This window comes from Pelodiscus sinensis, chromosome 2, assembly GCF_052426305.1.
Source record: "Pelodiscus sinensis isolate ZL-2025 chromosome 2, ASM5242630v1, whole genome shotgun sequence".
Taxonomy (NCBI): Eukaryota; Metazoa; Chordata; order Testudines; family Trionychidae; genus Pelodiscus; species Pelodiscus sinensis.
In genome coordinates, this window is record NC_143053.1 from 137456672 (window position 1) to 137469219 (window position 12548).

General features: G+C 39.2%; 1 protein-coding gene across 4 annotated transcripts in view; it reads left to right on the top strand.

Annotated features, from left to right (window-relative positions):
• Positions 1-12548, top strand: part of CTNND2 (catenin delta 2) — a 1059017-nt gene that overhangs the window by 839646 nt on the left and 206823 nt on the right. For all 4 annotated transcript variants that reach the window (XM_006120137.5, XM_006120139.5, XM_075921467.2 and 1 more), the window contains one exon: positions 5879-6062. In XM_006120137.5, coding sequence (XP_006120199.1) covers positions 5879-6062 — 184 coding nt within the window. The remainder of the gene's footprint in view (positions 1-5878; positions 6063-12548) is intronic.

Sequence of the window (12548 nt, forward strand, 5' to 3'; positions counted from 1 at the left end):
AATGTCCTTTTTCCCGTCAGTGCACACATCCATCAACTGCTACCTGTCCCTTTCCTTTCTGAGGGGGCCCCTTATGGTCCGGCCTCTGGTTGCTGGAGAGTGCTGCAGCCAGCACTGCCATCTGCTTCTGCGCTCTCTTATCTTCCCTCCTCTATTACTTCTCTAAGGGGGTACTGATGGTATGATGATCCCGGATCTGATGGGCCTTTTCGCAAGAAGTATTTTTTTTGCCTGAATTGAGTAGTCCACCCTGTTGGCTCAGCCCCCCTCACTTCAGCCTCTGCAGGGGGGGCTGAAGTGAATCCAGGACCAGCAGGAGTCTGATAAGGGGGGAGTAACTTCTCAGATGTAAGTTCACTTATGATTTCAGAGTTACTGTTTCCTCCTGAAGTGGCAGGAGAGGAACAATTCTCATTCTCTCTAATAGGGCTAGACCCTCCTGAAGAAGAAGGGGTTTTCCTCTTCTTTCCATAGGACTCAAATTCCTCATCACTAGAGGGAGCCAGTATTTCAGGGCTTTTACCTCTCAAGGTCTTTGCCTTTGCAGCCATGACCTTACACACACCCATACTACATTTTAATATCCATTTTGGTCGATCTGGACGTGGAATAACCAACAATCAATATATGGGAAGTGATCCCACTGTCCGTCCCACGTCACAACGCTATGTGTTAGGAATACCAGGTTTACATCAAAGGAGCCCGTATCTGGCCATCCGACACCAAAAGTAGGCCACTCAAGTTGACAAAATTTAATTAACTCATCTTTTGCCATTTTTACTCTATAGTCACTTTTAAAATTACTAAAATTCTGTAACATGCATCCCCAATGGGGTTGCGGAGTTTTCTATCCGGGAACTTCCCGAACCCATATCTATCTATTTATATATATTGCGCGCACACACACACACACACAGTCAACAAGCTTTTATCGCGGCTCCGTGTGTCGATGGAATGACACCACACCAGCTTTTAGCGTCCGAACTCAGAGAGGGGTCCAGCGCTTGGCTGCCTTACTAGAGACACCGGTGTGCCCTTATGGAGCCGTGACACTTAAGACGGGCCTATTAGACAGCAACAAATATAGACAAACAGGGGGCTTGGAGACTCGCTGGGTCACGAGGTTCGGCTGACCCCCCTTGCAATCAAGAAATCCTGGTCATCGGGTTTCCCCTTGCAGGATTCTTGGGGCGGCTGGAGTCAGCTTAAGTCTCAGACCTGGTCAGCGACAGTCATGCTTACACACAAACCTGTGGTTTCACAATTTAGGTTTCCAACAAATCATTTAAAACAAAGAACAAGAGTACTCCTACTAAAAACAAAAGCAATCCACTGGAGTTTTCCTAACTCCTCATAACTTCCCCACGCAACCCACGGGTTCATGGTGTTCCTTCTGGGGCTTACAGAGGCTTTTACCATTCGGGTGCGACCCGCCTACCCTATACATGTTTTCCTACCGGATACACCGTGTTTATTCGAAGTTCCTACTGTCCTCGAAGGACAGTTCTCGAATTACCAACACTACCCAAAACACAGGGAATTATCGGTATACTCACTCTGTCTCTGCCCCGGCGCCTTCTCTTCGGACCTTACAGCCTAGTTGACTCATTCAATAGAGACTCCTTTAACTTTCCGGATGTCCCGACTCACGCTTTCGGTGCCGTGACGGACTCAAACAGTCCGGTGCGCACTTCACGGTCACCTACGGCGAATCTTGTCGTCCGACTCCGGAGTAGTCCAAGGGAGGTCCCATCTGGGGTGCCAATTTGTTGCATAAATTGCAAGGTTTCGTCCCCTTGGAGGCTAGTCTGATTTACCCCAAGAAGAGAGTCACACTTTCAGGCTGGGTCCAACTCAAGTTTATTGGTTGCAACCACGGTACGGCTAAGGAACTCAATGTTCAAATCAGAGCCGACCCCCAACATCTCATATGCAGGGGTTTTTATAGGGTTAACATCCTTCCTGGTTTAGGTGCCTTAACATGATAGGTTACTTCATTTTTGACGTTTAGCATTCCTATAGGTCAGGTTAATTTTCCAAACGAGGTTAAATACAGTGCCTACTTGCTGACTTTGCGGTTACAGCTGTATTACATTCATTCACTCTTGCTGAACAATGGGCAAGCCATACTTCCCTTTTCCCTTTCCTGCTTGAGCCGGTCACAAGTTTAAAGGATGTGGAATCTATCCATATCTCTACTTAACAGAAGACTGGTTTCACCTCCCCTCGTCTCCTTATTATAAGTTATTACCTGTGACAGGCCTTGACCTTTGTCATGTCTTACTCCTATACAAATAGCAAATATATCTAAGCATTAGCAATGTATGTATATTGTACGTGCCCCTCATAGGGGAATCAATGGCTCCGGGGGATTTGACTTCCCTTTTACACATCAATACCTTTTTTTTAATTGATATAATATCCAAGGGTAGCATTTGGCACATCATGTCAGTATCTATATTAATGTTGAAGATGGAGTATCTCAGACACTGGCCAAAATCATAAATGAAGATTTTGATGATCAAAGATGAATTTGAGTTTCAAGCTAATCAGCTGCTTAGTTTTTTTTCTTTGCCCAGATAACTTGATTAAATTTAGCTTCTTCAAAATTTAAAAATATCTTGCTCTGCTCCTTGGAGTTAGATTATGCTTTGCAGTTTGAAATAATTTAAATTCATTTGATTTGGGTTAAAGCTTACCATTACTACATGAGAGCTTGGTGTATGAAAGCTCTTTCTGTTTAGCAGTAAAATAATTCCCAGGAGCTTCTTCTCTATTTTTTAAATGTATTGATGCTATCTTCCACCTTCTAGTTTATAAAATGTTAAAAAAGAAACATGCACCAAAGTTTCATATTAGTACTATTGCTTTTTTGAAAGTAAAGGTGCCAAAATGCAACTTTCATTGCTCCCTGCAATTTACATATGTCAAAACCTTGAAGGCCTTCCTTGGATCTTACAGAAGCAACAATCTTTGGCACACTTTCAGAATAGGTAATGACTGTCTAGGAAGGAGCACTGCAGAAGGGGACCTGGGAGTTATAGTGGATCTCAAGCTAAATATGAGTCAACAGTGTGACACAGTTGCAAAAAAAAAAAACACCAACAAAAAAAACCAGACATCATTCTGGGATGGATTATCAGCAGTGTTGTAAGCAGGACAAGAAATAGTTCTTCCACTCTACTCCATGCTGATATGGCATCAACTGAAGTATTGGGCACCACATTTCAGGAAAGATGTGGGCAAACTGGAAGAAAATCCTGAGAAGAGCATAAAAAATGATTAAAGGTCTAGAAAACATGAGATCCCTTCGAGTTGTACAAGGTTGTGATTCTAGAGCAAAACTCAGCATGTTTTCAGGTGTAACAACTGAGTAAATGAGTGTAAAGAGTTCTGGATTTAGTACATGAATATTTTATGATTCAGTGTTGTCACCATTTAAATAGAGGGGAAATGAACTTTGAAATTGTTTCTATATTTAATAGAAATTTGCTTTTCCCAAATAACTGTATTGTGTCTCATGAACATACTATAGAATAATGGGACTGCATGGGACATGTAGAGATCATGTAATCTAGTCCCCTAAATTTAAGGAAGGAATAAGTTTCATGTAGGCTACTGTTTCCCAAATAGTGCTCCACAGAACCTTGGGGTTCCGCGAGAACCCCTTCCTCCCCCCCCCCCCCCCGAGCCGGTATTAGTGACAGGCGAGCTGGGTAGTCGCCCGGGGTCGCCATTTTCAAGGGGCTTCTGGCCGTGGCAGTCTTAGAGGCAGGCTGGTGTTTTCTGTTTTGGGGATTTTTTTGCTTGACAGTTCCCCCCCCCCCCTCCTTTTTTTTGGTCGACCAGTTTCCCCCAGTGTGTGTTTTTTTTGTTTTGTTTTTTTTAAGGGTTTCATGGCCAAATAAAATTAGGAAACACTGATCTAGACCATTCCTGATAGGTGTTTTTTTAAATTTGCACTTATAAATCTCCAGGATACTTGGCTGGTTTGACCATTGATCTGGCCCAGTTCTTATGTTTTTTAATTTTTTCTTTAGGATTATGCACATGGTTATGTGCCATGCAGAGTTGAAGCCCTGGTTTCTGCCTTCTGTATTCCCTGTCTGCCTTTACAGTTTGTGGCTAATAGAACCCTTAAGTTGCTCTGCCACATCCAGAGTATTGAGCTTCTTTAGAAAGATCAGTGAATATACTTCAATTCACTTCAGTGGGCAATGATTCAATCTCCAGTGCTGAGCACAGTGAACATCACTTATACTTGTGTAGAGTGCCAAATGAATGTCATAGGTCACTGTGATGCTTTGGTATTATTTTACACTGACTTTGCACATATGCTAATAACTGTACAAGGTGCCCAGAAGTGGAGAATTACCTACTTTGTGTATAATGAAAATATGTGCAGATAAAATGAGGCCATGGAAACATGGAGTTAAATAGCTGCACAGATGCATATTGTCTTATAGAAATACAGTATTTCATTCCCTGTTTGGGAAGAAATCAAAGGGCTGTTTGAAGAAAGTTATTTTTAGATGACAGAAAAATAGTTCTATTTGTGTTTAAGCTTTTTCATTTTTCTGTCTCTGAAGTTGACAGTGAGTTACTGTACCTATTTACTATTTGTGGAATATTTCTGTTGGGTCATTTGTTATTGAAATAGTTACCCAAATGACTGACAATCGGCATGTACCAAAAATATGCAATTTTATATATGGAATATGTACAGGAAATTACGTTTATAAATGAATAAACAATAAATCCTGTAGTTATTGATTCATATTTACTGAACGTCACTTTCAGATCTCAGAATACTGAAAAAAGAAGATTTAGCATGAACCATTTTTCTACAGACTGAGGTTCTGCTCCTATTTAGACTTGTAATTAAATGGGCTATTTAACTGTCTATTTATAATGCCTACAACTACCTGTTTACGTCATTTTTATATTTAAAATAAATGATATGATTTGCTTTTAACAGTCTACTTTTAATATGAAAATAGTAGTTTTCCTTTTTATTTAATCCTTATGGCTGTGCCCAAGAAATTTTCTTTTTATTGTACTTTTTAATTTGCGTTTTGTAATTTGTGACTTTCAGCACAAGGTATCTCTTTCTAAGACATTATCTTGTGAGTGTTTGTACCTCTAGCTTTGTTATCTGTGGATAACATTTGTAAGGCCCTTATATTTGTTAAGTTACAAATAAAATTCTAACTATCTCTCTCTATATATTAATATATCAGCAGTATATATATTAATAAAACTAATTATATTCCACCTTAAAAAATTGCCATGAACACCTACCAGCTGAAGCACAAAATCTATTTCCATTCCCTGTGCAACTGGAGGAAAAAATAATTGACTAGCCCAGAAATAATTATTGTATGGGTTAACAGAATTTCAAGATTGTTAAACTTCACATGAGTTGTCAAAGGAATGCTTTTGGTAGTTTTGTAGATGGAGCAGAGCTAAACCCATCCATTAAAGTTACCCTAGAGAGCCAAAGAGTAATTATTTTAGTTCCACCCAAGTAGTTGCCCATTGATGGCAGTGTAATCTATAACGTAAATTTGTTCTCTAGTATTTATTTGTATTACTCTTCCATTAAAAATTGTAATTAAATCACAAACATGCTGACCAGTTGTCAGCATTATTTCTGAGAAACTCCAGAGTTGCTGTGAAGATTTAGTTTATTTCTAAAGGAAAATTAAAAGGTAATTTCTTAGTAGGACAGAGTTTAGTCATCACTGACACATCAGACACTGTGTAGACTTTCTTTGACACTGTTTAAAAATAACAGTGCCACGAAAAGTAATTTCAAAACAAGAAATGATCTCTGATGTCACCAAAGTAATAAATATTAATCACTTGGTTTTTGTAGGAGTTCTCTGGAATCTATCCTCGTGTGATGCACTGAAAATGCCAATCATCCAGGATGCCCTTGCAGTGTTGACCAATGCAGTGATCATCCCTCACTCTGGTTGGGACAACTCACCCCTCCAGGATGATCACAAAATACAGCTCCATTCATCACAGGTGCTTCGCAATGCCACTGGGTGCCTAAGGTGAGTCAGCTTAATCCATGCTATTTTATCTTGAAGTTTCATTCTCAACACTCAATAAACTAAACTTGGTTTGCATTTCATTGTGGAAGATGAGTTTCCATTTGGTGGCCCTTAAATCTTGAAATAATTCTATATTCAAGTACTTCAAGCCATTTAAGAACAATCTGTACAGGGTTGGGGTTTTTTAATAGTTTTGACCAATCCCCTACACCAGAGCATGCTGAAGATGTTTTTCTACTACTTGTAGATTGTCCCATTCCCCAGTTGCTTAAATGGTGTCATTGGGTTTTCATTATCACTCCAACTTAATTAGTGTACAAAGTAACACAGACATTTACAGAAAGGAATGTTTGAGTCCCTTCTGGGTTTCAAATGCCAAATTTAATGTGACTGTATAAAACAGCTGGGATTTTTTATGCAAGAAAGAGTGATAAATAAAAGATGTATAGAAATAAACTAGCCTACTTAATATTATGCAAGTGAAATACATAAACTGTTCCATAACAGGTGTCTGCAACCCTGGAATATCTGTTGTTAATTTATCATGTGGATGGAGAGGAAAGGATAGCAGCAACTGCTTCTTCTCTGACAAATTTCTAGGAAGGGATTGAGTGAGAAATTCCTGTGTTTCTAGTCTTGTTTCTGGCACTAACATGTTTAAACACTTTGGAAAGGTTCCACAACCTCTGTGTATCAGTTTCTCCTTCTCTATAATTGAGATTATATTTATCTACTTCACGGGGTTATTATGAAGGTTAGTTAGTCAATATTTTTGAATAATTTGCAGGAAGAATGCTATATAAATGCTATGTATTTTTGGTATTATTGTAGGTGTAACGTCAGTGTAGCACTAAATATTGGTATATGGTTAGAGTTGCAATTAGATGGGGTGTTTTTGGAATCTGCTCTATTAATATCTATCATGAGCAATATTATTGATTGGTTGGTTTCTGGTGAGTTATCTCATCCTTGGAAATAACATCAGAAGTTCTGTGGAAAAATAATACAGTGTTTGCTTTACTAGCATTATGATGTTATGACAAGAACAATTGGTAATACTTCGTAAATATCTGCTGATAATAAACTTAAAATCACAGCATATAATGGTTATGTGAAGTATATTTGAATGCCTTAAGGATGCTAGGTCTCTGCCTCTTCTGATTTTGAAAGGAGTTTGGTGATATTTCTTGGACTTGTGACATATGTTTCCAGGCATTATAGAATAGAATCTCATGGAAATGTGTGATTCCTACTATTGTGAAAAAAGTACCTATTCCCATGTTATCCCTGCTGTGTTATCTGGAAACAGTTGGATTGATTATGGGTATCAGTTGTGAATGTATCTGCTTCCTGCTCTAGTAGCATCCTTGATGGTAGCTCTGCTCTTTGTTCCCTCTCTAAATTAACCTTGTCCTTGCCTCACTTTTTATCCGTTAGTGGAATGTGTAAGTGTACACAAACTAAGAGTTTGCTGTCACTATGTAAAACCTCCTCCTCAGTGGACATGTACAGATATTAATCTAGAGGCACAGAAAATTCAGGGAGGATTAAATTGGTTTATGCTTCAGACCAGCAAGAACTTTCCCTTTTACCTTCCATAAATCACTGTTGCAAACCTGTCTTATTGAGGAGCATTAAGCATCAAGTAAAATAAAGGGGAGAAATGTCTCACTAAAATAAGATACGCAATCTGAGCTATGCAAATTGTGTATCTTATTTAGAAATAACTTATTCTGTAAGTTGACGCTATCTACACAGCACCAAATTTCGAATAACCTGCTATTCTGAAACATCCCTTACTCCTCGTGGAATGAGGTTTACAGAGATGTTGGTATAGCGAGCCTGTTATATTTCAAAATAATAGGCTTGCTTTTAAGATGTGGGATAGCTACTTTGGGCTACCTCTTGTAGCCCAAAATAGTGCTGCAGTGTAGATGTAGCCTCAAGGTCCTCTGAACTACTTTTAGATTAACCGAAGTGTTGGAGCATAAGCTTTGATGGGCAAAGACCCACTTCGTCAGATGCATGATAGGGTTCCTTGCCGCTTTTGCAGATTCAGACTAACACGGCTACTCCTCTGATACTGAACTACTTTTGTGTCTTAGGTGATAGTGTCCACAAATAAAATCAGCAGCTGCCCGTAAGTTTATCTCCGAAAGGGCAGATCATTTCTTTGCATTCCATTAAGCTCTCTGTCTCTTAGAGGACCTGATGGCATATTGAATCCAATGCATGGTTTAACCAATATGTTATACTGAATATGTTATACTGAATTCAGCTCCCACTGAACTTTAAAGGCCCTTATTACTTCTTCCTATTTATGACTAGATGCATGTACCCTCTGGGGCACATTTGTAATGACCTGTGGGTTTCACAAAGAAAGACAGATAATATTTAAAGCAAGATGATATAATAGCTTCCTGATTGCGACTGTTTATGCATATCCATTTGGTCTAAAATGTGTATCGTTATAGAAAGCACATTGTCATTGTCTTTGAAACTTTCAGTTTCTTACTAGAGAGAAGACTTCCTCTTCTACCCAATCACTTTCAGTTTTGCTTTCTTTCCTTAACTAAGATTCCTTTAAATTGCTTGTGAGGGAGTAATATTGGCAGCTAGTACCTGTAGATATGAAGCAAATAGGATTTTCACTGTTTTCTGTATTTGTTTTCTTCTTTAAAATGTGTTTTTGAATACTTTCAAATGTAGAATCCTGGTGGACCTTTGAGCACTAGCAGGCTGAGGATATGAAAAGTTTAATGCTTTTTAGTGCTATAGCTTCAAAGTTTACTTGCTTATATGATATTTTTGCATTTGAGAGATTTAAATAAAGAGAGATATGAGAGAAGATATAGTACAAATTTCTGCCTAGACATTATGGTGATGGTTACCCTACAATGACTGGTAGTAGTTATCGCTAGATCTTTCCTTTATATTTCAAGGTTGTATGAGGTTAAACTAGCAGCCCTCCCTCACAGGTGTAGCCCAGATGAAGCTAATATATCTGTTCATATGAATGAAGGCTGCAGAAACGAGCCCTAACTTTGTGTTGCTGTGTTTTATGTCTTGCTGCATGGCAAGTTGTTTATTAAATGAACTGATGTATGTTTCTGTGACATGAAAAAAAGCCAGTAATTATATTAACCACCCCAGTGCTATTAGTTTCATAGGTATTTTGAAATTATTTAGAACATTAAAAGCTGGAAGTACAAAATTGCACCCATTATTCCTCAATCCAATCCAATATAAATATTTATCATTCATAACATTTTGAGATACCTCATATGACATATTACATGATAACTCCCAATTAACTTATCTCCCAGTGCAGTGCCAGAAACTTAGCACATTGAACTGTGGGAAATATTGCCACTTACAGTTCATGTGTGTATTGGCTAAGACTGGGGATTTCTGTTCATATGTTTTTAAAAACCCAAATCTTTTTTTTTTCTTCCCATTTCTGGTTCATTGGAATCCATCATAGTGAAGATGAACATCAAAAAATGAAAACTTTTCCATTTTATTAACTTTTAGATGTTGTGTATGGCTCCCAATGAGTCATTTGAACTGTAAAACCCTACTATGTGATTTTAATATGTCACATTTTCATATATGTAACTATCAAGGTTATTTATTTACAAAGTCAAAACAAATCTAAAAATATCAGTCTTGAAAAAAAATCACATTTATCCAGAGACCACAACATTTTTCAGTTTAAGTTTTGAGAAAAGACTTTTAGTGCCAATGTTCTTTCACATAAAACTTGTCAACTTTCCATGACTGAAAACAAAGCTAACAATTTCATATGGTTGTGCTGCAAGACTTTTTAACAGCTCTAATTAATAGCATGGGTTATACATTGTAGATGCTTATTTTTCTGTATACTTTTCCTTCCTTTATGTTCTATCAGGCATAGAGATTTCGTTCCTGAAATTTTACAATGTGTTAATAGGGTTGCCAGATGGTTTCAACAAAATTACCAGACAAACTTGACATTACATCACAATCTACATTACATCTTATTTAGAAAATACTGGACATTTATATTTTCTCATTTATATTTTCTCAATTTGTTTCCCGGTCAGAAAGGTCAAATACTAGACTGTCCGGTTCAAAACCGGACACCTGGTAACCCTAGGTGTTAAAACTTAACTCCCAGTGTAGAACAGGACTTAGTTAAGGACTTAAAAGTTAGAGGATCATAGTTCAGATATTCAACATACACAAGTCCCTACATAATCTGTTATGTCGAATTGGTCTCAAAAATGTTTCATAATCTGAGCTTCAATTAAAAAAATCTCTAGCCTGCACATTAGTAAAAAAAGTGAGCTGAAAATAAACTGATCCAGTGGTCTGTAGCTGGATTTACAGATGGCCTAAAGAAATAGCTCTCAGTGAGTTCTTAACTGTACACTATAATGGTAAATGTCCATATTGCAAACTGTTTCACTGGAGGTGATTGCAGTTGAAACTTTTAACTAATGTGACTTTCACAAATAATAATAATCTTCCTCCAGAGTCAGAAGCTCCAATGGCTTTCTACCTTCAAAAACTTCCATGATGCAGTATACAATTTCAATATGAAAATTTGCTGCAGACTGACAATGAAAAATGTAAGGACAGCATATATTAAATAACACCAATTGTACTATTCATCTTCATATTTATCTCACAAAGAAATTTCATTTCTTAAAGTGAAGGGGGCACAGACTTTGTAGTCTGCCACATCAGAGTGCCACAGAAATCAGGGTTTTGCCACAGGTTGTTTTTACCATGTGGGCCCTCAATCATATGTGATCCATACAAAAAGAACTACTGTTGAGTCTCTGATCATGGTTTAAGAATAGCTAAAAAGTGGTCCCATGTTTGCTGACAAGCACAAGCTCTGCTAACTTGTGTGATTATATAAAATGAAGCCAGCTACCTACTTGGAATGAATGTAGCTTTTGCTATTGGCCATCTGTGACTGTCCTGTTTGAAAGGAAAGAGTCAGTTTCTCATCAGCATGACATATGTTGCAATTACTCTCATGGGCATGATGTTGGCCTCTTTGCATGCACTATGCTTTATTTGATTTACTAGAACTTGGAAGGTTCTTTTCAAGCTAATTGTTATCTTGTCTGTGAGGGAAGGATTTCAAAGGAACAACAGTCTAAAGGCTTTCAGGCTCTCAATGTGAACTCCAGAGCTTAGGGCAAAATGGGTCAATGGGCAAAATTCCCACTAAGTTCAGTACAGCCAGGGTTTATGTCTAGGTTCTTGATTCAGCTGTGAATAATCTGTCTCTCCACACACAAGAGTAAATAGAAGGGTGAGGTTTACTTTAGTCACTGCCAAGGGCTTTGTGGATCCAACAAATGAGAGCAAGATGGAGCCAGATTAAGGAGCTGCAAAATACAGAGCCAGGATATTCATTTAGGGTACGTCTACACTACAGCACTAATTTGAACTAACTTAATTCGAATTAGTTAATTCGAACTAAGCTAATTCGAACTAGTGCATCTAGACCTAAAAACTAGTTCGAATTAGCGTTTTGCTAATTTGAACTAGCATGTCCACACTGAGTGGACCCTGAACTGAAGTTAAGGCTGGCTGGAACCAGTGCCAGCAGGGCATCGGGTTAGGACTTAGAGTATGGAGCTGCTGCCTCAGGCTAGCCGAGGGCTGTGCTTAAAGGGACCCGACCCCCCACCCCAGACAGACAGTTCTCAGGGTTCCCCGCTTGCTTGTCTACCTCGATGAGGGATGGAAAAGCAGTCCTGGCTTGGAGTGCCCACACTCGGCACATTACAGCACTCAGGCATCAGCCCGGCTGCACTTGCCGCAGGCTGCCATCCGGGGGGGGTCAATCGGTGGGCTGTCAGGATCCAGGAAGCCCTACAGGAGAGCTTCCACCCTGAGGAGCCCACAGAGCCACCCCAGTTCTCCCCACTGGGGGCTTGTGCCCCATTCCCCCTCACCTCCTTCCATTTACCCCTCCCTAGCCCCCCTTCCTGATGTAAAAAATAAAGGACACGTGTGTTCAAAAATAGAAACTCTCTTCATTTAACATAACTGGGATGGGGGGGGATTAACCTCTGGGGAGACTGGGAAAAGGAGGTGGAAGAGGGGAAGAGAGAGGGTGGGAGAGGGGAGGGGGAAACCTGGGAGGAGGGAGCTGGAAGGGGGAAGCTAGGGGAAGAAGGAGGAGGGGAAGTATAAAACTATGGTACGCCATATCTTTAGTACTGTGTACAGATGTGGTCTCCTCACCTAAAAAAAGATGTTTTGGCCTTGGAAAGGGTTCAGAAAAGGACAACTAAAATGATCAGGGGTTTGGAACAGGTCCCATATGAAGAGAGGCTAAAGAGACTGGGACTTTTCAGCTTACAAAAGAGGAGACTGAGGGGGATATGATAGAGGTCTATAAAATCATGAGTGGTGTGGAGAGGGTGTATAAGGAAAAGTTCTTCATTAGTTCCCATAATAGAAGAACTAGAGGACACC